This window comes from Cataglyphis hispanica, chromosome 4, assembly GCF_021464435.1.
Source record: "Cataglyphis hispanica isolate Lineage 1 chromosome 4, ULB_Chis1_1.0, whole genome shotgun sequence".
In the NCBI taxonomy this organism is placed as follows: Eukaryota; Metazoa; Arthropoda; class Insecta; order Hymenoptera; family Formicidae; genus Cataglyphis; species Cataglyphis hispanica.
Genome location: NC_065957.1, coordinates 11360955 through 11387747, shown reverse-complemented (window position 1 = coordinate 11387747; position 26793 = coordinate 11360955). Strand labels below are relative to the sequence as shown.

The window sequence follows — 26793 nt, the reverse complement described above, 5'->3', positions numbered from 1 at the left end:
TATATATATATATATATATATATATCTTTTATAAATCTTTACATATCTCGTATGTACAGATAGTCAATAATCTTATCCAATTTTTTAGAATATCAGATATATATTATAATATAATAATATAATATAATATAATATAATATAATATATATACATATATATATTTATATATATTATATATATTGTAGTATATTATATATACTTGCAAAATTTCTATTTTAACATCTTTCCTCGTACGATCTTTCTATATTTATTTCTATTTATTTGTCCATTTCTTCTTTCTTCGTCTTTCTATATTCGATGCTGAACGAAGATCCTATCCATTCATTGCATTTATCAATAATATATGACGTCGTCTACAACGACCTATCTGCGAGTAAAATTCCGGTGGTTATTCGCGATAAGATGACCGAATGCTGATGTGTGCATAAATTTGTAGTCGCATTATTTGTTTATTAACGTTGAACGTGACCTTACTCGGAAATTGTACGCAAATTTTTATCTCTCGAGTAAATTCTCGGATATTTGGGGAAGCGATAATATCCGGTTATCGCGAATGCAAAAGCTCCCCATAAACACGAATTGCAGAACGAGTCGAGATTGACTGAATGAAATTTTTCCACTTAAAGCAAACACAGCTTGAGGGAGGAGAAAGAACATGCTATCTTTGTATTATATTTAATGCGATCCTCGTCGCGCGCAATATTTACGACGTTACTTTGAGAGAATTGATAGCAACTGCGATTTGCAAGAAATGCGCGTTATCTCGTAGAATCTCGATAGCAGCGAGCACGATCACACGTTTATCGCCGACAGCAAAAGTAGACTTTCAGGCGCGTTCTCGGTAATAGTCCTTTCAGACATGTAAATCTATTCGCACAGTGGAGCACACAACGATGTCGGCGACGAGAGGGAGAAGCGAATCAACGAATGCGACGCCGGCGGATCCGAAAATATCGCGAGATAAGTTACGTTCGTCGATTGAGAAACTCGATCGATTCATTCATGAATAAGCATTATCGATGAGTCGCAATTCGAGCGTGAACTTTACGTAATTTTTTTAACCTCGGCGTACGCGTGTATTGAAGATTTCCTCTTCCATTCATGTCGAACGTGCCGCATACATGATCTAACGGATATGAACTTCATTTCCGAATATATTAAACATGATAACTTATATTTAAAGATAAACATGACACAATCTGCATATCTTCCTTGTATGATAAAATGAGTTAAAAAGAACAGACACTAATTGACAAAGTGAGACGTGTCCGAGATACCGTGAGGACATTTTTATCAAAATCTCGAAAATATGCATCATATCTTATAAAAATATGAAGAAGGCAATGAGTAACAATAGCATGCATGTATCGGAAAAAGCCTATGTTATGTTTATGACAACTGACAAACTTTTCGTTTCGTCATCACCATATCATACATAAATATAAATATCTAATATTTTCTTCTTTAAAAAAAAACTGTCGATAAAGCGATAATCCTACACATGGATATATGGACGGAGAATTATCGTGTTGCGATCACTCAACATTTCATAGTAAAATAAACACTTTATTTTCTTTACAGATGAGAATGACTTCTCTGTAAGGGGAGTATTTTCAGTAAAGAGACCGTACGTACGGTAATATAGTCGATACATTGTAACAGCCAATTCTATCGATGAGCGCCGTATTAGATCAGATCAGTTTAGCGTGAACGCGTCACGCGTGACATTCAAGCCATCAAGCGATAAGATAAATTTTTCGCCGACATCACAGATGCAAAATACCGTGCAAGTTATTTGTCATCTTGCTTTTAATATAAGATGCCTGATAAGACGAAAAAGATGGAGGAAGAAAAGCAATAGGGAAAGAAATTTAAGTTACACGTGTTCCGCTTCCGATGGAACAAGTTATGTAGAAAATGCAGATTTTTTTCCTTCCTTACGAGATGTGCAATTTGAGATACGTATGTCTCGAATTGTTCAACTCGCGTACCAACGAAGTGAAAGATAATCCCGACCGACATTCGATAATACTTGATTTGATGTCACGACTGGAATAATGTTGTGCCGAGTATAATTTATGTTAACGTTTGCGTCGAACACGTGTCTATGTCAAATACCCCGTGTAAATTATTCTGTCGGTGTGCTCGCGCGTGAAAATGTATAATTCGATATTCCAATATGTATATCGCCACACAATCTCATTTGTTCACATAGCGCTCATAATGACAATAAACGCCGCGAACAGACGAACGGCGACGTGTTATCGCGCGATAAATATAATTAACTAACAAGACGTTTTTTGTTAAAGTCATTGGAACAGATATGAAAAACTATACTAAATTAAACCGACAATGGAAAATACATTTGAAGTGAGTCAATGTGCAAAGTGCATGAATAGCCGATCAGATGATCGTCTGACAGACGAAAGAAGCCACACGCGAAGCGGAAAATCGAACGAGGCGGGATATTGATGTTTTTTATTATTTCGGGATACTGCGTGTATGTGTGTGTGTGTTTAAAAATAAGATATAGCTTATCGATATGCGTGCAAATGACATACTCGAGAAAACGACGGCGCACACTCAGCTGTTAGATTTCTCGATAAATCGCGCGTGTATCGAGCTCAAGACTAATAATTAATACGATAATACTGTTCTATGACTATTGTAAGATTGTATGAATTACTGAATTTTTAGTCTATATTGCAAATCCAATGCAATAATTAAATGTTACAAGTTCGAAATCCAATAATTAAATGACAGATGTTTATTTGTGTAAGTGCTGTCTCCTCTCTATCGACTCTATATTTTTCTACGGAATAATTTTTAATCTATGAATATTAATTTAATCAGAGTCTGAACAATGCTCTGTCTTTTTTTAAAAAAAATATAAGATCACAAAAAGACACGTAACGCAAATTCTAATTAACTTTAATTAATGTTTATAAAATATTTCTGTAAATGTCAATACAATGTTTTATCATGGGAATACCGTTAATACGTAACGCAGAAGAAAAAAAATTATACAAGATTGCATGTTAATCTCACGAACGATACGCGACAGATATGAATATTATCAATTTCAATAAAAATATAAGCTCTCTGTTACGTAATAATATAATTAATTAAAAAAATGAAACACAAGAAATTACACACATATATACTTATATTACGAAACCAAACTCTCTTTGTTCTTGCATTGGATTTGCCGACCTCGATATCTTATCGATTACGCTGATTAATTAATTGGTCAGACGTGGCTACGATTATATCTACTTCAAATACGGACGAAATTAAATTAGCAAACACTCATTCACGCGATTCGCATTAATAATTTATCGCAAAAATCAATGCCATTTCCCTTATTTATAACGAGTTGACGTTATGGGCTTACATTTCATACAAAAATGATGACTGTATTATTTATGAAACCCTGACAAATATTTTCGTTCGGGGTAATTAATTTGCGTATGAAATTTCCAATAACGACAAAATAATGCATGTTTAAATGGTGAGATGAGTAATAATTTCTATATTTTTGCACATCATGTTTACATTGCAGGTGCATTTATTGATAATGCGAACTGCGATAGAGAAAATAAACTTATTGTAATAGAGAATATGCTCGAATTACACAATCAAATAAATGACATATGAAATAAATATTTTTATGAATGGACGCGTTTTACGTAAGCTTGAGCTATGTGTCGATAGAATTGAATGTTATAAGAAAATATATAAGAATATTTCTAGAAATATATTATGCTTGTAACGAAGGAAGCGGATAGACCGCGCCCATGAAGCTTAATTTGAGATCGATGGCTAAGTTTTCAGTCATTAAATCAACTGGGCAACCTACTATTAATGGCGGAAGATTACAACGATCATAATCATAATCTGATATGTATATGTATGTGTATTATCAAATGTTTTATAAATTTTTATGTTAATAAAAATCGTTTTTCAATCGGGAATATAAATCGCAAAATTGTATATATAAAAATATAAAAATATAAAAAAATTATTTAAAAATAATAATTTCTCTCGAGTATCTCTTATCGTCTATGTGATTATGAATGTATATCATGACTATTGGAATGTACAGTGTGACATCGTCTTTTAATATCGCCTGTTAGATGATAAATAAAAAAGGCTAGTGAAGAAGGCACTGAAAAAGCGATAAAGGGATGTATAGATAAAGTCATGTGTGCAATGAATGAAAGAAAAATTGAGATAATATTCAACGAAAAATTTCGCATTAAATAGCATTCTATTAAAATAGTGAGAAGCGAAATGCGATAAAAAGAGTTACACGTGGTTTAAAAGCGACGTATATGATACTGCAGCGTTTTGTATAAAGATTGTGTTAAATGAAACTAAAATTACATTGTCCTTTTATAAGTCTTTGTGCCGCCGTGCATACGAAAGTAAAGAACGGATAGAAGGCCAAGAATGGAAGACGTGGGATGTGAGTGCACTAGCTGCGAAGCGCATGTGCATTACGTGGGTAGTCTGTAACAAAAATATTATAACGAACGATGAAAGAGGCGATGTAATAATAGCGCTCGATGTTTAATAACGAGGAAAAAAATGGAATACGCGCGAGACGTTGCAAAATATATATAGAAAGAGAGAGAGAGAGAGAGAGCTGATAATCCGTGTTTTACATTTTTCTATTGCTAATGAAAAACTATGAAAATGCCCCAAAAATATAAATATATGAAATATAACAAGAGAGGGCAACGCGATTGGAGTTTATTACATTATGGCTTTCGCCATCACATGGGGAAGATACGTGGAAAAAAATCAAAGAACGAGAATGGCGTGTAGGACGACGACGACGAAGTATTGCCGCATCGTCGTTGTCGACGTCGCTGCGACAGGCAAATGCATGACGTAGGCAAGGCAGTCAACGGTGCATGCGACTAGAACGACCAGAGGCACATGCAAGAAGGTCTGGCCGCATATGATGCGGGAAGGGATGCTATTTCTGGCGGCTTAGGTTTCCCTTTCTCTCTCCTCCCCGGTTTGTGCGCGTCGCATTTCCTCCCGCGCACGTTGTCTTTTCCATGTCTTGTTTCACTCTTGGCTAACTGGCACACATGCGGATTTCTGATTCAGGTCGCGTGGTCCATTCAATTTTCACGATGACATCGCACTGCTTTGCCCTTTTTTTTCTCTAACTATCGCGTCTTGCTCTTGATCAACGAAACGTTTCAATAAACGTTAGTTAAAGTTGACTGTGTCATTTAAATAAGCTTGAACTGACTATAACTAGTATTTATCTAGAAAATTTTTGTATGAACTCTGGATAAGATTTGTAAATAATATTCCAATAGCTACGATCTTAAAAAAGAAATGCGGGAAATATTTTTATTTCTAATTTTGGCTGTGACAAATTTTGTTGGAAGTTTGGTATTGATTTTCACGTAATGAAAATTCGATAGGATATTTATTGACACTTTCGTGTCGTAAACAATTAAAAAAATTGGAATGCAAAAAAATATTGCGATTAAAAATTTACAATTAAATTAAATGTAACTGTCGCAACTAGAGAAATATGACAAAAAAAAGTATTGGTAATTTTATACTTGTATTTAACATTTGCTAAATGTCACAAGCTAAACGGAATATTATTAGTGACAATGCTTCAGTATATAACATAGTGACAAGCATGTATCTTAGATCGAAATACGAAAAAATAAAATTTATACTACAATATAATCAAAAAACATAATATAAAAACATATAATACAATACAATTTATAATAGTACATGTTTTAATTTCCAAGATATTAAAAAAACGGCATTATATAGAAGCTGTTATTTTTTTCGAATTGATCCCAAATCTTTGCTTTATCTTGATGTGAACTAAATTAAATGGCAAGTACTCCTTTTTATCTGATTACTCTGTATATCGATAAAAAGGCTTGACTTTTTGTGATCTTATATGTTTATTTATAGACTTTATATAGACTTTGTATAAAGTGCTATTGATAATGCAACATTATATACATAAAGTATCTTTTTCGAAAAAGAAATAAAGTATATTCCTCTAAAACTTTCTAAAATTACTACCAGAATGCAAATAAGAGTCAAACAATCAAATAATCGAGAATTAAATAATCAAACAATCGTGGCAAATTTCAACAGAAACTTTGCGTCTCACAGCACCACGAGCCTCTCGAGGAGACTTGATCCGATCGAAGGAACCAAGAGTCTCACAGTCGACGCAACTGTTGTTCGGTGTTTCACAGCGTACGAATCAGCGGCGACCAAACGCGTTCTCGGCTTCGTTGAGCAATGGATAGAATGGGAGAGAAGAGACGAGAGGAACGCAGAGAAGAGCGAAATAGAAAAAGAGAGAAAGACATGATGGAGGCGAAGGGCAGAGGCGAGACGGACGAGGGTCAGTCGGTGACAGAGAGACTAAAGGCTGAAGGCGCGCGTAGGGGACAGCGGGAGGAAAGGGGATGAGAGCGGGGTGAGGAAGGTAAGGGAGGGTGGGAGGGGGAGAGCCCGAGTGCCGGTTCTACGTTCATTCATAAAACGAAGGCGGAGAGCGACAAGGAACGAATTGTTAGTGGCACTCGCACAATCACCGGCTCGGCCAACGCGCTCGTCGTCGAGAGCAAGGGATATCTGTAGCGCTTCTCACTCGGTCGCCATTATTTAGACATGATATTATGCTACTCGCGATAAAAATTCATTCTTTTTATAGAGTTAATAAAAATAGGCAGTTCTCAAACACACTCTCGTGGATCCTCCTCCTCTTACTTTCAAAAGTATATCAAAATTTGTTCTAAATTATTTGCTAGAGGTTTGTTTTAAGAATAATAACATTTTATGTAAGTAGTAAAAATACAATTAAGAGATATCAATTTTAAATTAATATGTTGGAAACAAATATTTCTAGTACAAAAGCATTACTTCCGTAAAATTTTCGAATAACTTTAATTATAATTTTACTTGTACATTTCGTATATTTAATTATTTCGTAATTTTAATTAAATTAATTCATATATAACGGAATTTAGAAAATTATAGATTATTATAAAATATTATTGTAGATATCTGAGAAAAAAATGCATTACATAAAAATCGATTTTTCAATAGCATTTGTTGGGGATCAAAAATATTTGTTTTAAAACAAAAGTATGCAGCAAACACATATCTTGAATTTTTCCTACTTATGTTATTATCAGTCAGTGCTCGACTTACTTTTATGGATCTGTGATCAATAGGATAACCGCCCTTTCTGGTTGCAGGAGTTTCTTCGTAAAAATCTTGATCCTCCTCCACGTAATCGTACAGGGATTCCATATCCATTTTGACTGTATAAAAGAAATGATTTATTAATAACTTAATCGCAAGATATTTAAATATTAGAGTAAACGCGCAAGTAAAAAATGATAACGTTATCGCATGGATAAATGAAACGAAACATGGATAAGATTTTGGGGATTACATAATTCTTCGTGCTTAAATCACTTGACACGATGTCCCAATTATAATTTTACACCAGCTTCGTCGGCTTGGCACGATATTCTGATTCGCGAGGATACATTTATTTATCAACCGTTAAATAGTTCGCTTTTAGATTCGCGATTGATATCGTTCAGCATAGAATGATGCGTAATAATATAAGCGAAGCGAATGTTCTAACACTTTTAATGGGTATATAATTCGTCGTACAATTGTTCTCTAAATTTAACTTTAACGAACCGATTTTTAGATGATTCTGAAATCAATTAAAAAAAAAATTCGTCGATTATCCGTTAGAATTATTTTTTTCATATTTAATGTTATATATAATGTTATATATAATTTTATTATAGTTTTATTCAAGTCATAACTATAAAACTAAAATTGCTCAAAGTTGAGCAATTACCAAAAGACAATGTACAGTCAATGCAATGCAAAACACACAATGCAAATTTAATTACATAGTTTCAATGTTGGAACCTGTGCATAAATTTTTCTTTGCTAAAAGTTTTAATTCTAGATATCTTAAATGATTTATATCCAAAGATTACAAATATTTGTTAAACATGTAATATATTTTTATCTTATTTAATCCTCTATTAAAACCAATTTAAAAACATTAAAGAAACTTCCCAACCATGTTATTATCGATTACTCACATTTATTATTTTAATAAATCTTTATTGCAAAATCAATTTCGTACAATTCTATTTGCAAAGATTTAATAGAAGAGAATTATAATCGGGGAAGGGGAAGCTATTGTTTTTCGCTGGATGGGGCGCAGGAGGTATTCGAATCTCTGTCGCGACGAGGATCAGGTTACTCTGGCTGGAACTTCGGTCGCCAGATGGTAGGTGGAAAACCGTTCGGTTACTCTCTCACGACCCTTTACACCAAGAGTTTACACGCAGTTCTCTCTGAGATACCGTCTAACAATAAGTTCCGAAACGATAGAAAACGGAGCTTCTTTGAGGCCAGCACTTGTCGCGAATATGTTAAATAAATCTTCGTCTACTTATTAATCTAAAAAATGTCTAATTTATCATCCGTAACGAGAGATGATATTTGTAGTTTGTAAATTTATGAAGTAAGTTTTGTTTGTAAATTTATAAATAAAAAAAAAGATTATTTAATATAACTTTATGTGTCTTATATATTATTGTTTATAAGATTCATTTTGTTGATGTTTAAAATTTACAGCAAATATAATCTAAAAAAAAAAAAATATTATTTTAAAAACACTACAGATTGTATATGTGTATTATTAAAATTTGTGCGAGTAGTGAGCGCGATTTATGCGTGACACACGAAAGCTCATACACTGTACAATGATACGCACTTAGCTAAACATAAAATAAATATTTAACGGATCGATAGAGCTTATGTCATAAATTATCAGCATTCCTGCCGCGATATTCGATCAGCATTAATTAATTAAAGTGGAGTACATCAATTTTATGTATACAAGTACGAAAAATCTTTTATGATTATCTTTGTCCATGCGCGGCAGTGATTGATATTTTCATAAATGATAACGTCCTTTGACGAAATCATAATTTCGAGAATAATGTAATAACCTGTCACGTTAAATGAAAAAAGGGGAATGGATGGACAGTGTTTTAAAATCCTGGAATATCAGCGGAAATACAGACAATTAGGATTAGCATCGATAATTCTTCAATTGTGCGCCTAATCATGTTTGATCTAATACCAACGACCGTTTGAAGTGTACAATTTGTTGGGCACATTTCATTATGATTAGGCACATTTCACTCAGATACTTATCTGCATCAAAGAGAGATATCGCATAAATTTTAAATGAAAATTCGTAAAATTGCGAATTACCATCGATAATCACTGCTACTCTCAAGTATTAAAAAGATTTTACGTGTAAATAAATGCAAAAGAAGTGAAATTATCGGGTGTAATTGAAATTTAAAACGTTATTTCATTAATTTATCAATAATTAACAATTAATTATTATTGTAATAATATACTGCAAAAAAAACTATTTAAATTATCTATTTATAATCTATTTATGTTACTGTTTTCTTAAATAATATTATATATAATAACATTTATTATATAAAATGTTATATTTATATTATAAATATTATATAATTATATTATGTAAAATAATTATATAATTACATATAAATTTTATAATCTTATGTGTGTTTTAAAAAAACAGATTTAACTCGACATATTTCAGCTTTTGCATAATTTATTATATATTTATATTATTTATCAATGCTTTTACCATTTGCGCATTATTATCAATCTATCGATTCTATTTATTTATCAACAGAATTAAGTACCGAGATAGTTCAAAGCGGATTTACGTAACCAATAATTACATAAATATAGTCTGATAATATATTTTTTATTACAACTTTTTTTAACGTGAAGATTAACAAAAGTTGTAAGTGTTAATAGATAATATTGGGAACCTAGAATTCTGAATCTTTCAAAGTATTCTATTAAGATGCTTGGAAATATCGTTCAGTCTATGTCTACTGTCTACAATCTACCTGTATTTCGGCGAATGGGACTAAAAAGTTTCGAGAAAAGAGATTATTTGAGATAAATAGGCTAAAATGGCAGTCAAAATTTTGTGTTTCAATTCTTGTGCGGTCAATCATGACGTAGGCATAAACTCAGTATGCGGTCGACTGAGGCACAGTCATTCTTATACTAACCATCCAATTCCAACTTTTATCCATGAGAAAATATATAGTTAAAAACGATCTAGAAATTTATTCAATTACGTATTTAAGATGCTTCTTTTCTTCTTTTTTAAAAAATTAATAAAAAAATACGGAGAAAACGTATTTTTATTAGAATTTTTGAAGTACTTAACTCTCTTATATTTTTTCTAATTCCAGAATCAAGTAGACAATATTGTCTCGCATAGTATCTAAAAAAAATTTTTATTACAGTATTTGATCTTTGATTGAGTTATTAGCAAATCGAATTATTACTTGTGTATTCAAATATTTTTAATTAAAATTATATATTCTAGTGTTATATACGTTATAAAATTGATTAAAAGTTATATAATATACCCAATATGATATACATTGATTATTATAAAATCATACACGTTCTAGTAATAACAACAACAAGGTACAATGTTTTTGAGATTCAAGTAACAAGGTAACAAACTATATTAATATCGTGTTCAACATGTAATCCGCCCATCGTAAAAGTAGAGTGTCTATTGTCTTAAGCTTAATGAAAGCAACGTAATATCTGTCTTGAGGGGGCCGTTATTGGGTTTCCAGATGCGGGCAGGCAAACTTTCCATATCGTATCTGGTGCGTACGCACCCGTATGCCAAACTCAACATAGCTGATGGTCCGCGGAGAAAAAAATCATGATGAATCATCGTTGACTTTGGACGAATCGCAAATAGGCTCTAGATCACTCACTTGCAAATTAACCTTCTCCGAAATTAATTTCGGTAAGTAGGCCCCTAAGCATTAATGTGCCAGAGCATTAAGAACTTAAGGTTTTATAATTATAATTTTATTATTATAATTTTATTATTATAATTTTAGTAATGGCAATTCAACACATATTTCTTCCAAAAAATTTTTCTAATTTGAAATATTTAACAAAAATGTGTAATTTTGTCAACTATAATTATTCGCAGCTTTGAATATCTGGAGAACAAAGTATTGAATTGTCACATAAATTCATAAAATAATAGATATTTGAGCTATGCGACTAACTTTCAGGAAAGAACTCTCGGATCTTTCATCGAGCAACACTGATCGTCGTTCTTGTTTCGGACCAGTCAAGCGTCGTGACATTTCTTGCGGAGCGTACTCCCCCTTTGTCACCGTTCGTCATCTTTGGCAAACGGTAAGAAAAAGGAGAGAAACATGGAAAGGGGAGAAGAAAAAGAGGCAAAAGAGAAAGACAGAAAGAAATGATGGGATAAAAGGAGACAGATGATATACAGGTCGCGACGTTGCCGTCTTTGCGGTCTGAGCCCCGAGAAATTGTACAAAAAACCTTCGACCAACTCTCATGCAGACCATTCCACTTCTCTTTTTCTTTCATTTCCAAGGCTTCGGCTTATTTAAATCATTTTTATCGCCGGCAATAAAAGAGCGGTGCTTTTAAATGATGAGTATACAAGTTTTCTCATATGTTGCAATAAATACGCATTAAATACCATAATAACCAGAGCAAATGTTCGGAAACAAGTTTAGAAAAGACCAAGGAATTGATCAAACTTCAATTCAATTTATCTAATAGTTATAGAACTTGTTTAAAAATGTAATGACGATAAATTCATCTCGTGAAGGGAGATAAAGAATTTTGGAGCGAGACCTTTCACACAAAGTTCAAAGTTGTTGTCCCCCGAGTTGTTTTTGTATAAGATTTATGTTCTTATTATGATTTGTTTTGCTTATTACGATTTTCCTCAAATCTAATAACCAAAAGAAATTTTCCCAGCCGGATTTTCCTTAACTATTTTAAATTGACCTTTCGCGTAGTGATAACCTCGCACAGCGAGGTGACATCATATTGCCTTTCCGTTATCAAAGTCGGTTTCATTGTTATTTTGCGATAAGGCTATTTCAGCATTTCTTTTTTTCCATATTACAGTCGCGAGAGACTTGTAAGATAAACTTTTATGCGGGATAACAAACGTAACACATGCCGATCGAGAAATAAAACATACATACGTCCAAGGACTGATGGCTGACGACAGCTAAATGTATTATTTCATCTTTTCCCTATTTTTATGGCATACAAGAACGAACGATTATTTATAGCATAATTATTTATCGATAATTTTATATAGCTTACTTTATATTTTTCTATAACAAAACAACTTTTACTAAAAGGTTAAAATTGTTTGTTTCAGTTATATATTTTGATTTTAGGAAATACAAGGGAGTATAAAAAACACATCTTTTTATGAAGTTCAAATTCGAGATAAATGTCAACAAATGACAAGTGATGATCATATAAATTTCCATCTTTCTACTTTTATATATTTCTTCAATATGTCTTTATGTATTATAATTGTGCGCGCGCGCGCGCGCGCGCACACACACATACATGGATAAGAAAGGCGGTTATTTGAAAACAGAAAAGAACGTACCTATTCTTATATTTTTGAGACGGCGTTTCGTTAAAATACTGTCATGCACGCGACCTGTCTCGGCGCAAACTTCTTTTTCGCCGTGATATTCGTGGAACCTTTTTTTCTTACGCAGTAACGCGTAACTCGGCGAAGCCGAGTCGAGAAATAAGCACTAGTGTCAGCTTTATACGGAGCGGAGTCAAAACTCCGCCGCCCTCTCTCGATCATAGGAATTCCGTTCTTCTTTATGATGCATTCATACGGAGCTCGGAGCGCGAAAATAAACGTTACGAACATAGCAACGAACGCTAAAATCAGTGACACGCGTCTGACGTTGGAGAGCTCGGCTAATCGTAAGGGGGAGGAAAAGAAAAAGAAAAGAAAAGAAAAGAAAAAAAAAACAAGAAAAAAAAAGAAAAAAACATTGCAACAAACGAAAGTGTTGAATTCCCTCGGCGCTCTTTTCCACTCACCTGCTATGCGTCCCGCCGTTAACCGACTTCCCAGAAGTTTATCGGTGATAATTTCCAGCCGGTCCGATCGCGCGCACCAGGGAACACCATGCAAAAACGCGACACAAAGCGGGAATCACGTATACGACTATGAGGCGCACGCACATCGGCAGCAGCACTAACGCAACGACGCGGTGCACGAGACCGTATACACAATACAGATTACAAAAGTATTATGGCCGAGTTCCGCGGCCGACGTTTCATGAATGAAACTGAACGCGCTACTAATCTCGCGTCGTAATTTCGGTCCCGCGGCCAATGGCTTGCGAACGGACGTACGGCCATAGACTTGTGCTGTGTATGAGATAGTTCCGGCAGGTGGCGACTGTTCGTCACGAACTACGGCGTTGTATAGACGAGCCACGCGATTGGTTATCTTACGTTGGGAATTGATATTTATTCGACGCGTATCCCGTTAGCGATAAAAGTTCTGGCAATACAAACTAGCTATGCTCAAAAAGATTATGAGAATTATATTTCTGAGAGAGAGAGAGAGAGACATTAGTTCTTGTTTTATTTCTATCTAGAATTCTACGAAATGTCAATTCGCGTTAGAGATTGTTCTTGATTGACAATGAAATCTACCAATCAGAATCCATCAATCGGAAGATTCTTCATTCGCGACTATCGGTGTTTATTGGATTGTAGAGAAAAAGGCGGGATGCGACCAGCAGAGGAGCAAACAATTAAACAATCTGTACAAACACATTGCAAACAGCTGTTCGCAGCTTCTAAAATCTTTATTGATGTTATTTTAATAAGTTTATTACTATTTATTCAGTATATATTGTTAAACAAGTATCAATTTTATTGATTCATTGTGTATTTTCGAAATGGAAGTTTTGCAAAACACAGGAGCTTTTCGACCTCCTAAAGCAAATAACAAAAATACAAATCAAGAGGCCAGTAATTCGGGGTATAATAATCTTTTAAATTGTATCGTGCGCATTTATTTGATTACATTTTCTTTTAATCTTTAAACATTTCAGGGAAAATGCATTAGGAAGATTGCTTGAAATCAAAGAAGACATTAAAATCGACTCTGCATATGGATTTCGTAGAGTCACTGATTCAAAAGAGAGAATAGGATTTCTGCTTAACATGCACGCGGTAAGAAAATTTGAAAAAAAATTTTGATATATAATCTTGTGCTTAATTGTGATATATTGTGCTTCTTTGCACAGACTGAAATTGTAGAAGATGATAAGCGTCTACTGAGTGGTGTAGATTACTATTTCATAGAGGAAGATGCTACCAGATTTAAAGTGTCATTACCATATTCGCCATATTTTTACATTTTATGTCGTAAAGATACCTTCCATGAAGTTTCTACATTTTTATCTAAAAAGTACATGGGACTTTTGACAAAAATTGAAACTACTTACAAAGAAGATCTTGATTTAGTAAGATGTATATTTAATCAATGCATAATTGAAAGGATACTTTTTTTTTAGAAAAATATAACTTTGTTTCTTTCATTTGTTTTCGTTCTTGAATTTTAGGCTAATCATTTGATTGGTTTAAAACAAAAATATTTGAAGCTTTCTTTTGCAAATACTGTTGATTTAACAAAAGTTAAGCGAGATATTATGCGTGTTGTTAAAATTAATAAAGAACGAGAAAAAAGTAATACTTACTATACAGACATGCTAGCAACTACATTGCAGCCAAATGAACAAGATAATAAACAAACTTCAGATCACATGGAAAATATTCTTGATATTAGGTAGCTACATATACTTTTCCTGTTTCTTTTTTCTTTTTTGTCAATATTTATTTTTTAATTTTTTTTTTTTTTTGTTAATATTTTTTAACTTTGTTTCTTAAAATTTATGTCAAAATTTTGTCATGTTATATAATTTAAATTTGATTTTCTATACAGAGAATATGATGTACCTCATCATGTTCGAGTATCTATAGATGCTAACATCTTTTGTGGAACTTGGTATTCTGTAAAAACCAGAGGAAGTGACCCACCTATAATTCTGCGAAAGGAGGATATGATTGAACCACCTGAACCCATTGTATTAGCATATGATATCGAAACTACAAAGTTGCCACTGAAATTTCCAGATGCCAGTATAGATCAGATAATGATGATATCGTATATGATAGATGGGCAGGTAATATATTTTTTATGATTAAAATAAATAACTCTTATAAGTTATTTATCCTTTTTTTAATTAAAAAGAAAATGTGTAAATTATTTTTTTTTCTTTTGAGAATAATTTATATGAAATATATTTATTCTAGGGATACTTGATAACAAATAGAGAACTAGTGTCAGCAGATATACGAAATTTCGAGTATACACCAAAACCAGAATTTGAAGGTCCCTTCACAGTATTTAATGAGCCTAATGAGAAAGCAACAATAACAAGATTTTTCGATCATATTAATGAAATACGACCACATATATTTGTAACGTACAATGGTGATTTCTTTGATTGGCCATTTGTTGAAGCGCGAGCGGCTATACATAACATGGATATGAAAGAGAGAATTGGTTTCTCTAAAAATCGTGAGGGAGTTTATGTCAATAGAGCTGCTATGCATATGGATTGCTTATGGTAAATATTTTGAAAAATATATATATTACTATACAATTATTACTGAAAATATTTTTATCATGGAATATTTTTTGTGCCTAAAGTTGGGTGAGACGTGATTCTTACCTGCCAGTGGGTTCTCAGAATTTAAAAGCTGTTGCTAAAGCTAAATTGAGATACGATCCGGTGGAACTCGATCCGGAAGATATGTGCAGATTAGCATCGGAAGAACCAGAAGTACTCGCGAATTATTCCGTTTCTGATGCTGTAGCAACATTTTATCTCTATCAAAAGTACATTCATCCATTCATATTTGCGTTATGCACTATTATTCCTATGGAACCTGATGAAGTAAGGAAAATATATATTGCAATGTAATATAGTTTTGTTAAAAAAATCTATATTTCGATTTATTTCTAGGTGCTCAGAAAGGGATCTGGTACACTATGTGAATCACTTCTTATGGTACAGGCTTTTAAAGCTAATATTATATTTCCTAATAAACAAGAAACTGAATTAAATAAACTAACAAAAGATGGCCATTTATTGGATCAAGAAACTTATGTGGGTGGACATGTGGAAGCCTTGGAGTCTGGTGTTTTCAGAGCTGATATTCCTTGCCGTTTCAAAATTATTCCAAATGCCGTAAATGAATTAATCAACGGGGTAGAGAATGCCTTAAAACATACAATACAAGAAGAAGAAAAAGTACCTATTGAAATGGTTACAAATTTTGATGAGATAGTAGATGAAGTTAAAGGAAAATTGGGAGAGCTTCGAGATCAACCTTTGAGATTAGAAAATCCTGTGATTTATCACTTAGACGTTGGTGCTATGTATCCAAACATTATTTTGACTAACAGATTGCAACCTTCTGCGGTAGTAAATGAAATGGATTGCGCAGTGTGTGATTATAACAAACCTGACGCTCTTTGCCAAAGAAAAATGAAATGGATGTGGAGAGGCGAATATTGTAAGTTTGAGTATAAAATATCATCATATAAAACATTTCTATATATGTTATTATTTTCAAAATTATTACTTTTTTTTCTCTCAACTTGAGAAACATGTAATTGGATTGTTTATAATTAATTATTTTAACTATTAATTAATTTCAGTGGCTGCAAGTTTGGGTGAATATCAAAGAATAAAACAACAATTGGAGACTGAAAGATTTCCACCACAATTCCCTGGTGGTTCCAAAAGAGCATTCCATGAATTAACCATGAAAGAACAAGCTACATTTCAAAAGAACAGGCTTACCGAATATTGCAGAAAGGCTTATAAAAAAGTCAAAATTAGTAGACTGGAAGAGAGAACACAAACAATCTGTCAAAAAGAGAATTCGTTTTATGTAGACACTGTGAGAGCATTCAGAGACAGAAGATATGAATATAAAGCGTTGACTAAAGTTGCTAAGCGACAAGTAGCAGCGGCAATCGCGAAAGAAGATGCGGCTGAGATAAAATCTGCCAAGAATAGAGAAGTTTTATACGATTCTCTTCAACTCGCCCACAAATGTATCCTGAATTCTTTCTATGGCTACGTTATGAGAAAGGGGTAAGAAAGAAAAAAAGAGAAAGTTAAAATATATAATATTAAACCAAAATAATTTATACATATATAATGTTGCACTCTATATTTTTTACCAATTTTATCATATTCTCATTAAATTATTATTATTATTATTATTTAAATCAAACTAAAATTTTAATTTTAACATTATTGCAGGGCCCGATGGCATAGCATGGAAATGGGTGGCATTGTATGTTACACAGGAGCTCATATTATCATGAAAGCTAGAGAAATTATAGAACAGATCGGTCGTCCATTGGAATTAGATACTGATGGTATATGGTGCATATTACCTGCATCTTTTCCAGACTCCATTGTAGTTCACACTACATACGAAAAGAAGCCGAAATTTACAATCTCTTATCCAAATGCGGTTCTCAATTTCATGGTAAAAGTAAGTATAACTGAATGATATTGTGATTACTTCCCTTTCTTTTAATCAATATGCCGATTTTTCATACAGGATCAGTTTACCAATGAAGTATACCATGACCTTGTGGATAAAGACAATTTAACGTATGAAATTAGAAATGAGAATTCGATATTTTTTGAAGTCGACGGCCCATATCTAGCCATGGTGTTGCCCGCTGCCAAGGAAGAAGGAAAAAAGTTGAAGAAACGATACGCGGTTTTTAATTTCGACGGTTCGCTGGCCGAACTAAAAGGATTCGAGGTAAAGAGAAGAGGAGAGCTGCAACTGATCAAAATTTTTCAAGCTTCAGTTTTCGAGTCTTTCTTAAAAGGTAACACGTTGGAAGAATGTTACGCCTCGGTCGCGAAGGACGCGGATTATTGGCTCGATTTACTCTATAGTAAGTGTGTGAATATGCCCGATTCTGAATTATTCGAGCTCATATCCGAAAACAAATCTATGTCACGTAAATTGGAAGAGTACGGTGCGCAAAAGTCCACGTCAATTTCTACAGCGAAAAGACTAGCTGAATTCTTAGGGGACGAAATGGTTAAAGATGCGGGGTTAGCATGTAGATATATTATAGCGAATAAACCGCAAAGCGCACCAGTTACTGAGCGCGCGATACCGTTGGCCATCTTCCAATCGGAACCGGCTGTCCGTAGACATTATTTGAAAAAATGGTTGAAAGATCCAACTTTATATAGTGATGATATAAGGGACATCTTGGACTGGAATTATTACATCGAACGACTCGGGAGTGCCATCCAAAAAATAATCACTATTCCAGCGGCGATGCAAGGCTTAGCTAATCCAGTCCCGCGAGTGCAACATCCGCCTTGGTTACATAAGAAAGTAACGGAGAAGAATACATCTGATCGTCAAAGAAAGATCACAGACATATTTACTGTAACAGCTAAGACTGCGAGTTTTCAACAGACTGCCGACAGTGTTGAAGAAACTCGTGATATCGAGGATCTCGCAGGACCATCAACTAGTTCCAAGACTTTGTCAGTCTCGGTCGTTAATAAAAGGAAACGACAGCATATCGAGGAGGACGAAGTAATCACGGCCAGAAGTTGGAAAGAAGCTTTAGGTTCACCTCCTTCTATGGGAAAAACAAAAGAAGAGAGAATCAAATGGTTGGAGTTTCATAAGAAAAAATGGGCCTATCAGGCCAAACAGAGGCATCAACATCGGCAGAAGAGAAGCAAGACAAATGAGAATGATGGAATCACTTGGGGAGTTATACGAAACACGAATACGTCTACTATAACCGGCTTCTTAAGACGCGCTCAAAGAAAATTATTGGAAACTCCTTGGCAAATTGTTCAACTGTCGGAGACAGGTGAACCCGGCATGTTTCGATTATGGATACTGGTCGATACGCAATTGCATCAAGTGCGTCTTGTAGTACCCCGCGTATTCTATGTAAACACCCGTAAAGCAAGACCGGATCCGGGGCCAAACGAACTCTGGAAGAAGAGCTTCAAATCGTTACCACGTTCTCGACCGGTATATAACTTGTACCGATATTCTCTGCCGGAATCTCTGTTTCAGGAGCACAGTCGGGAACTTCTGGAGGACTTGAGTAAACCAGAAATTGAAGGGATTTACGAAACGCAAATGTCGTTAGAATTTCGGGCTATATTGCAGTTGGGATGCGTGTGCATGATCGATTCACGTGCCGCTCGTAAAATGGCAGACGGAGCCGATACTTTCACATTGGATCAATTAGAATTCAAGAGCATCGCCTTTCAGCCTTACCTCAAGCAAACCGAATCAATTAACTATATATTTCTATATCATCATTGGAGTTCAAACCATCAAAGAGCACTGTGGGGTTTATTTTTAAGCGCTAGTAAGAGAGGTCACATATTCATTTTGGATTCGGTCGCTGCTTCCAATCAGCTGCCAAACCTGAGTATATTGTATACGCAGGAACGTAAAGCAACGTTGGAGAAGATCGGCGAGGACAATGTAAATAGATTGCCTAAAACTATGCAATTTGTGGTTCAAGTCGAAACAAACTTTCAACAAGTATGCCGTACATTGCAAGCGGCTTTGACGACGTATAAAAACGAAGGTCATAGTGCTACGATCATCATCAATCAAACCGCCCTCGATAAGACAGTGTTGACTACCGAGATGCCGCTGCTCAATGAATTTCCTCTTGTCAATACACACGTGCGTGACGTGGAAAATCTGTACGGCACACTAGAATGGCAGAAGATAGGCGCAAAGATGATGATCAGGCATTATTTGAAAAGTCAACAAATTGTTGAGCTAATGGCAGAACAATGTCGTTTCTTTCACGCGCCTATCGGCAACATACCCGTGGATCCTACTCTCTTTGGCGCAGATCTATTCTACGCCAGACACTTGCATAGAAATAACTTTGTACTGTGGTGCTCACCCACGGAGAAACCCGATTTAGGTGGCAGCGAAAACGACGACAATAGATTACTGACAGATTTCGAGGAAAGCTCGAGCTGCGCCGCAAATAATCCGGGCACATATTCCAGTGTTTGCATCCAGCTAGATGTGGAAAGTCTAGCGGTCAACGCGTTGCTGCAGTACCATCATATTCATGACATAGACGGAACCAGTACCTTTGTGGCATTTCACAATCAACAACGTCCGTCCGTTCAGGTCAGCGACACATAGCTCCTAAACTATTTTTAAATTAACGAGATAGAATCTTTCGAGAACTTTTGCAGCATGTATACTTTTTGATTCGCAATATTGTGATATTTGCACATTCTACAGGATATGGCAACGGGTGATGCTGCTGCGATTATTCCCAGCTACGATGAAATCACCCTTTGCAATCCGGCGTTTAAGACGTTGCGAAGCATGGTGAACGCATGGCTGATCGAAGTTTCTGTTTATAAGAATATATTTGCGGATTATCAACTTATTCATTTTTATCGGTACGCTTTTTATTTGCGCTATTTATATATTATTGATTATGTTAATACTATTTTCTGTTATATAAATATATATGTGTATACATTTGTGCGATTTCAGATGGCTAAGATCTTCGAGTGCTTTGCTTTACGATCCTGCTCTACGCCGTACTCTGCATACTTATATGAAAAAATTATACATACAATTAATAGCAGAATTCAGAACATTAGGCTGTATTATAGTATTTGCAAACTTTAACAAAATTATCGTGTGCACAAAGAAGAGATCCGTAGCCGATGCTTTAGGCTACATGGAATTTGTTGTTCAAACCATACGAAATAAGGAGTTATTCCATAGTATCGAAATTACATACGATCAATGCTGGGAATATCTGATATGGCTTGATTTGGTATGTTATTTGTATGATACTAAGATTGATTTTATTCTAAAAATTTATTTGAATTATATTTTTTTGTTTATTTCACATTCACCACTTATCACAACTGTCATGATAATATAAATTCAATTATATATAATTTATTGAACAGCACAATCATGCTGGTGTTAAAGGGCAGTTATCAAAAGATGATACAAGAGACAATGAGAGTGCCGAAAATGACGATGATGATGATACGGTAAATATTTTATAAATTTTTTTAGAAATTGTGCTGATATATTTTTTTATTTAATAATATTCTATTGTTGAATTATTTATTTGTAATTGAATGATTTTTATTTAGCCTCAAATAGTCATGAGTTGGAGCTTGATAGAATGCTTACCTAAAGAATCAGGTTGTCAAGCAAGTTTCAATGCTGTAATAGCAGGATATATAAATATGATATATCGATGTATAATTGAAAATGAAACCAATAATACTATAAGGCCTAGAAGAAGATACAGTCAAAGTCAGTCTTTTATAGCACCGCTTGGTTTAGGTGCATTGGAAAGTACAGCCGAATACGCGAAAAAATTAATATCAGGCGAAATGTCTCAAAGATTGTTCAAGTGTGTATAGATTTATATTATTTATAGTTTTTGTAATAAAATCTAATTAGGCAGATTAATAATTCCAATTTACTGTTTTCAGAATAACGCAAAAGATACATCGGAATTTACCCGAGAAAACATTAACTCTCGAAGAATATCCTAATCTGGATATGAATGGAAAAGAAAGTATAAAAATTAATCCTGCCCTCGAATTAATTAAAGCAGTATGTAAAGTAAGAATATTATTGTTGTGCATTTATTAAATTTAGTTTTTTAAACAATCAAGATGATTGTTTGAAAAATTAGAATAGAATAAAAATTCTAAAATTGTCTATTTTTAAAAATTTCAGGTTTTATCTCTGGACAAAGAATTGGAACACGAGGTTTATAACTTGAAGACGAATCTATTACGACTGATTGGAGTCGGCAGTCATAGTGATAATGTTGAATGGAAAGAACCATGTATTTCTCTCATTTTACCAGAAGTTATATGTAAAGCATGTAACCACACGAGGGATGTTGATCTCTGCAGAGATCAACATTACACAATTGAAAATAACAGGTAAATGTCAGATATTCAATTAATTAAGATAAAAATAACCTCATATTATTATTATTATAGACACATGTGGAAATGTCCTATCTGTGATACTTCTTATGACAATACAGAAATAGAATTTTTATTAATTGATAAACTAAACCGCAAAAGTATGGGTTACGTATTACAAGATCTACAATGTCGAAAGTGTAAGGAAATCAAGCAAGAAAATATGAACATATTATGCTCTTGCTCAGGCGAGTATGATAACTTAATTGCGCGTGACGAAGTTAAAATGCTTGTAAATATATGCAAATCTGTGGCCAGCAAATGTAAAATGAATATTTTAGCAGAGATAGTAGATAACACAAAACTTTTTATTGGTTAAAAATCAAGTCAAAAATAGTTTTTGTTTTATACAATTAAATTAATTTTTTTACTCGCTATGGATTATTCAGGTTTACAAAAAGAAAATAATTCAGCTCTAATAGTATATTTATTTTTGCAATGAATTATTTAATATTTAATGGTTTAACCATTGATACACGAATATTCTATAATATATATTAACATATTTACTTTTTGTCAAGACCAAGATCCACAGATGGCTCTAAAACATAAAGCATAATGCCTGTTACATTATCTCAACTATATGTACATATGTTCATGTAATATTTATGTAAAAAATACACTATTTTTGTAATAGCTCTTGAATGTAAAAATAACATATCTATTTGATAGACATAAAATGCCAAAATTGCATACCTTCAAATTTGAATTGAGGAAATTGTGTCATATCTATTCCTTTACCACCACCATACTGCACATTCAGTTTTTCTAGTTCAGACTGTTGTTCACTTATTATTTCTGGACTAGGATCAACTAATTTTCCATTTCTTAAATCAAAAATAAAATTCTTTATATTATAAAACTTATATACATAATTCTATTTTCTTATATACATAGTTCTATTTTCATCATTTTTTTTCCTATATATAATGTAATATGTAATAATAATTATAAAAATAGCTGCATTAAGTTAAATATTTTTACATTAATGTAATAGATTAATATTTGAATCCAATTAACTTATTCCATTATCAAATTTAACTTTTTATTTTATTTTTAAAATTACTATATATAATAACCAAAAGTAAATGCACTTACACGCTTTTTGACCTGTATTCCCTGAGTTTGTCAAGAAAGAGCTGTTGTATGGGATCAGTTGCTTTTTGCAATGCAGGAATATTAGTACTAATATTACGCTTAACAGTTTTTGGCAAATTAGCGAGACGTGACCTCAACATGGTTGTCTGGAAAAGAGATACCATACAATTTTTTCTTTTTTTTTTTTTTTACAAAGAATTTGTGTGTGTGTGTGTGTGTGTGTGTGTGTGTATCTTCAATTATCAATATTTTTTTTTCTTTATACAATAAGTACAAATTATTGAAGTAACATTCTAATTATATGTATCAAAAAAAGAATTTTCAAATTGTATATTTTACAGTAAATATCGAATTTATAATGCTTATAAAAATTAATCGTTTATTAAATTTTTCTTACGTAATAAATACGAAATGACATTTATTAAGGTTAGATTCGTTTTAGAATGAATTGAATTTAAATGCGTCAATGAAGTACAAACTGATTAATTCACAAAGAAATTAACTGTAATAACACAATATTATGAAGATTTCATATTATATTAATAATATCGATAAATAATTACTTTTTTTTAACTTCTACAGGGACGAGTCAATGAATTTTCTTCTCGACTACACAAAATTATAGAATGTAAAGATTCTAGATGCGCAAATCGGCCTCTTTTCATTCTGATTGGTCGATCAAACGTTCCGTCGATTCTTGTCCAAAAATAATCCTGACATTTGCTAGGATTTTTTGCAAAGAAAAGGTTGACAGTACTGCTGGTGCGACAATATGTCGCGGGCAGGATTTCCGGTTGCGGAAGCTGTGGAAGATCTCTGTCGTGTCGCGTCGAGAGGTCTATTTATTGATGCACGACAAATTTGATCGAATAACGAAATGACAGAAGTGGACGTAGTGGTGCTGGACGATCCCGTCCCGAAGGAGGAGGTGGCGCATTTCCAGGCGCCGGCGATCCAGCACAATCCGGACGGTTGGGGCCCGTGCGAGCTGCCGGACCAATTTAAGGACATTCCTTATCAGCCATTTTCGAAGGGCGACAGGTTGGGCAAGGTGAGCATGTGCGAAGTGTGTTCAGGTCTCGTTATCTTTTTTTATTATAAACAACCTCATTTATGTCTCTCATTGTTGTAGATCTCCGACTGGACAACGCCGGCTTTCCAGGACAAGAAGTTCCCAAGTACGTATCTCGTCTCTCTTCTGATTGAGGTTCTCTTAACCTCAAAAATTCGAAACTCTCAAGGATTTGAGAACAGATGATTGGCATTTTTGCATTGCATATGTTGAGTTCGATTAATAATGAAAGGCTTTTATATGATTAAATTTAAACAAAACTGTTGATGAATTCTAGGATGAAAGGTTTTGACAAATGTATATCATGCTCGATGTATTATATTAAATTATAATGGTTATAATTTTTTTTACATTTTATTTAAATACAAAATTGAATTAAAGTATGCAAGATATGCATATGATTAGATGGTAATATGCATAATGTAATATTTTTTGAATAGTATATCATAATATTATAACTTGATTTCTTAAATTATATTTGCAATATTCAAGATACACTTTCATATAGGATATCGTCAATGATATATGATTTAGTTATTGATTTTTTTAATAGATCCATTTTTGTTTCATTTTGTTATCTGAAGAGAGGTACTTTTGTAACTTTTTATTTTATTGATATTATGTTGTATTAAAAGATTATAAGAATATCATAAAGATCTTTTCTTGAACAAAATGTTTATCAACTTAATATATCTGTATATCATTCTAATATAGTTTATTTATAAAAAATAGAATCACAAAAATTGTATGTAACAATCAAAGTATTGCTTATCTTCTTCATGCTACATATGGAGAATTAAGGATATATCAGATATATCATAGTTGTATGTATTAATGGCATATTTTTCAGATAAATATACATCGCAATTTGGTTCTGGCAGTCAATATGCTTATTACCACGACGAAGACGAGACTACTTTTCACTTGGTGGATACCACACGTGTGCAGAAACCGCCATATCAACGTGGCCGTTTTCGTCACAATCAGCGCAACTTACGCGGTCGTGGCGGACAACGCGGTGGGTTGAGTCAAATGCAACAGCTAGGAAAACTCAAGTTGCGAGAACGAGAGCGTAAGGGACAAGCAAAACGTTGGGGTAGACAGCAAGGTTTGCGTAATCACAAGAATCAACCGCCCATCAAGATTCGAGACGCTTCCGTGACAGTGCGACCCGATTGGATTACCATCGAGGAGATGGACTTCCCGCGATTGGCCAAGCTCTCCTTGCCTAATGTGAAAGATGGCGAGGATATATTGTGCTGCGGCTCGCTCGAATATTATGACAAGACGTATGACCGCGTGAATGTCAAGAGCGAAAAACCGCTGCAGAGAATCGATCGTATTTTCCATACGGTCACGACTACTGACGACCCTATCATCCGTAAGCTGTCAAAAACGGAGGGCAACGTATATGCCACCGACGCGATTCTGGCTACTATCATGTGTTGCACGCGCAGCAATTATTCGTGGGACATCGTCATCGAGAAGATTGGCGACAAACTGTTCTTCGACAAGCGTGACAACACCGAATTTGATCTGTTGACTGTGAACGAAACAAGCGTTGAGCCGCCGCAGGATGACGGCAATTCGTTGAATTCTCCGAGGAATCTCGCACTCGAGGCGACTTTCATTAATCATAATTTCTCGCAGCAGGTGCTCAAGTCAAACGAGCCACGCTACAAGTTCGAGGAGGGCAATCCATTCATTTCGGAAGAGGAGGAAAGCGATGTGGCAAGCGTAGCTTATCGTTATCGCAAATGGGATCTTAACAACGGCATCGTGTTGGTCGCCCGATGCGAGCACGACGCCGTGATGCAAGGCCCCAACAACGAGAATCAATTTTTAACAATCAAGGCGTTGAACGAATGGGATTCGAAACTGGCTAATGGAGTCGAATGGCGTCAGAAATTGGATACCCAGCGCGGCGCGGTTTTAGCCAACGAATTACGCAACAACGCCTGCAAACTCGCCAAGTGGACGGTTCAGGCGTTACTCGCTGGTTCGGATCAGCTGAAATTTGGATACGTATCGCGCGCTATAGTACGAGATTCTAGCAAGCACGTGATTCTCGGTACGCAGCAGTACAAACCGAACGAGTTTGCAACGCAGATCAACCTGAACATGGACAACGCATGGGGTATTTTGAGATGTATCATTGACATTTGCATGAAACAGAAGGACGGCAAGTATTTGATAATGAAGGATCCGAATAAGCCTATGATTCGATTATATGATATTCCTGATAATACCTTCGAGAGCGAGGGTGAGGAGGATGAGGACGACGACGAGCCTGTTAATGACGCATTTCAAAGTTAACAGCAACAACGCTAATTATACGCCTATCGTTGATAATCGTGCGATTGACCGGCGCTTTTACCCGAATCTTTGTAGAAATACAGGAGAATATTCTTACGAAGAAATAAATGAGGAGATTTAAACACATATTGATGTATATTTAATGCGAAACTTTATTATTCAAAT

At 34.2% G+C, this 26793-nt stretch overlaps 4 protein-coding genes across 7 annotated transcripts in view; 2 read left to right on the top strand and 2 right to left on the bottom strand.

Moving 5' to 3' along the window:
- LOC126848786 (ETS-like protein pointed) overlaps positions 1-13370 on the bottom strand; it is a 98223-nt gene extending 84853 nt beyond the window's left edge. For 3 of the 4 annotated variants that reach the window (XM_050589981.1, XM_050589982.1, XM_050589985.1), the window contains exons 1-2: positions 13063-13370; positions 7222-7334 (exon numbers count right to left, since the gene is read on the bottom strand). In XM_050589981.1, the coding sequence (XP_050445938.1) occupies positions 7222-7329 (108 nt within the window). In that variant the 5' untranslated portion in view covers positions 7330-7334; positions 13063-13370. Of the gene's footprint in view, positions 1-715; positions 862-7221; positions 7335-13062 lie in introns of those variants that run through there. The other variant, XM_050589983.1, reaches the window with a different exon arrangement.
- A 192-nt stretch (positions 13371-13562) lies between these two features.
- LOC126848765 (DNA polymerase epsilon catalytic subunit 1) lies at positions 13563-22461 on the top strand. The gene is made up of 18 exons (XM_050589932.1): positions 13563-14017; positions 14091-14211; positions 14286-14504; positions 14604-14827; positions 14984-15224; positions 15355-15671; positions 15755-16001; positions 16071-16623; positions 16769-17210; positions 17382-17619; positions 17689-20289; positions 20407-20570; positions 20668-20956; positions 21096-21182; positions 21288-21553; positions 21636-21768; positions 21886-22097; positions 22158-22461. The coding sequence occupies exons 1-18, from the start codon at positions 13935-13937 to the stop codon at positions 22459-22461; spliced, it is 6741 nt and encodes a 2246-aa protein (XP_050445889.1). The 5' UTR covers positions 13563-13934.
- An 89-nt stretch (positions 22462-22550) lies between these two features.
- On the bottom strand, positions 22551-23885 carry LOC126848827 (ATP synthase-coupling factor 6, mitochondrial). Its single transcript, XM_050590066.1, has 4 exons — positions 23804-23885; positions 23241-23386; positions 22839-22969; positions 22551-22683 (listed from the first exon to the last, which is right to left on the bottom strand). Exons 2-4 carry the CDS (start codon positions 23378-23380, stop codon positions 22649-22651), a joined length of 306 nt encoding a protein of 101 aa, XP_050446023.1. The 5' UTR covers positions 23381-23386; positions 23804-23885; the 3' UTR covers positions 22551-22648.
- Positions 23886-23999: 114 nt separating this feature from the next.
- On the top strand, positions 24000-26754 carry LOC126848794 (eukaryotic translation initiation factor 3 subunit D). The gene is made up of 3 exons (XM_050590000.1): positions 24000-24291; positions 24373-24418; positions 25163-26754. The coding sequence occupies exons 1-3, from the start codon at positions 24118-24120 to the stop codon at positions 26626-26628; spliced, it is 1686 nt and encodes a 561-aa protein (XP_050445957.1). The 5' UTR covers positions 24000-24117; the 3' UTR covers positions 26629-26754.
- Positions 26755-26793: the final 39 nt, after the last annotated feature.

Bases quoted from the DNA above. Each gene is read 5' to 3' on its own strand.
- LOC126848765 (XM_050589932.1), top strand. From the start codon at position 13,935: ATGGAAGTTTTGCAAAACACAGGAGCTTTTCGACCTCCTAAAGCAAAT. The intron at 15,672-15,754 runs GTAAATATTTTG...TTGTGCCTAAAG, and splicing joins ATGCATATGGATTGCTTATG to TTGGGTGAGACGTGATTCTT. The intron at 20,571-20,667 runs GTACGCTTTTTA...GTGCGATTTCAG, and splicing joins CAACTTATTCATTTTTATCG to ATGGCTAAGATCTTCGAGTG.
- LOC126848827 (XM_050590066.1), bottom strand. From the start codon at position 23,380: ATGTTGAGGTCACGTCTCGCTAATTTGCCAAAAACTGTTAAGCGTAAT. The intron at 22,970-23,240 runs GTAAGTGCATTT...TTTTGATTTAAG, and splicing joins GAATACAGGTCAAAAAGCGT to AAATGGAAAATTAGTTGATC. The intron at 22,684-22,838 runs GTATGCAATTTT...TTTATGTTTTAG, and splicing joins TCCTCAATTCAAATTTGAAG to AGCCATCTGTGGATCTTGGT.
- LOC126848794 (XM_050590000.1), top strand. From the start codon at position 24,118: ATGACAGAAGTGGACGTAGTGGTGCTGGACGATCCCGTCCCGAAGGAG. The intron at 24,292-24,372 runs GTGAGCATGTGC...TCATTGTTGTAG, and splicing joins AGGGCGACAGGTTGGGCAAG to ATCTCCGACTGGACAACGCC. The intron at 24,419-25,162 runs GTACGTATCTCG...CATATTTTTCAG, and splicing joins CCAGGACAAGAAGTTCCCAA to ATAAATATACATCGCAATTT.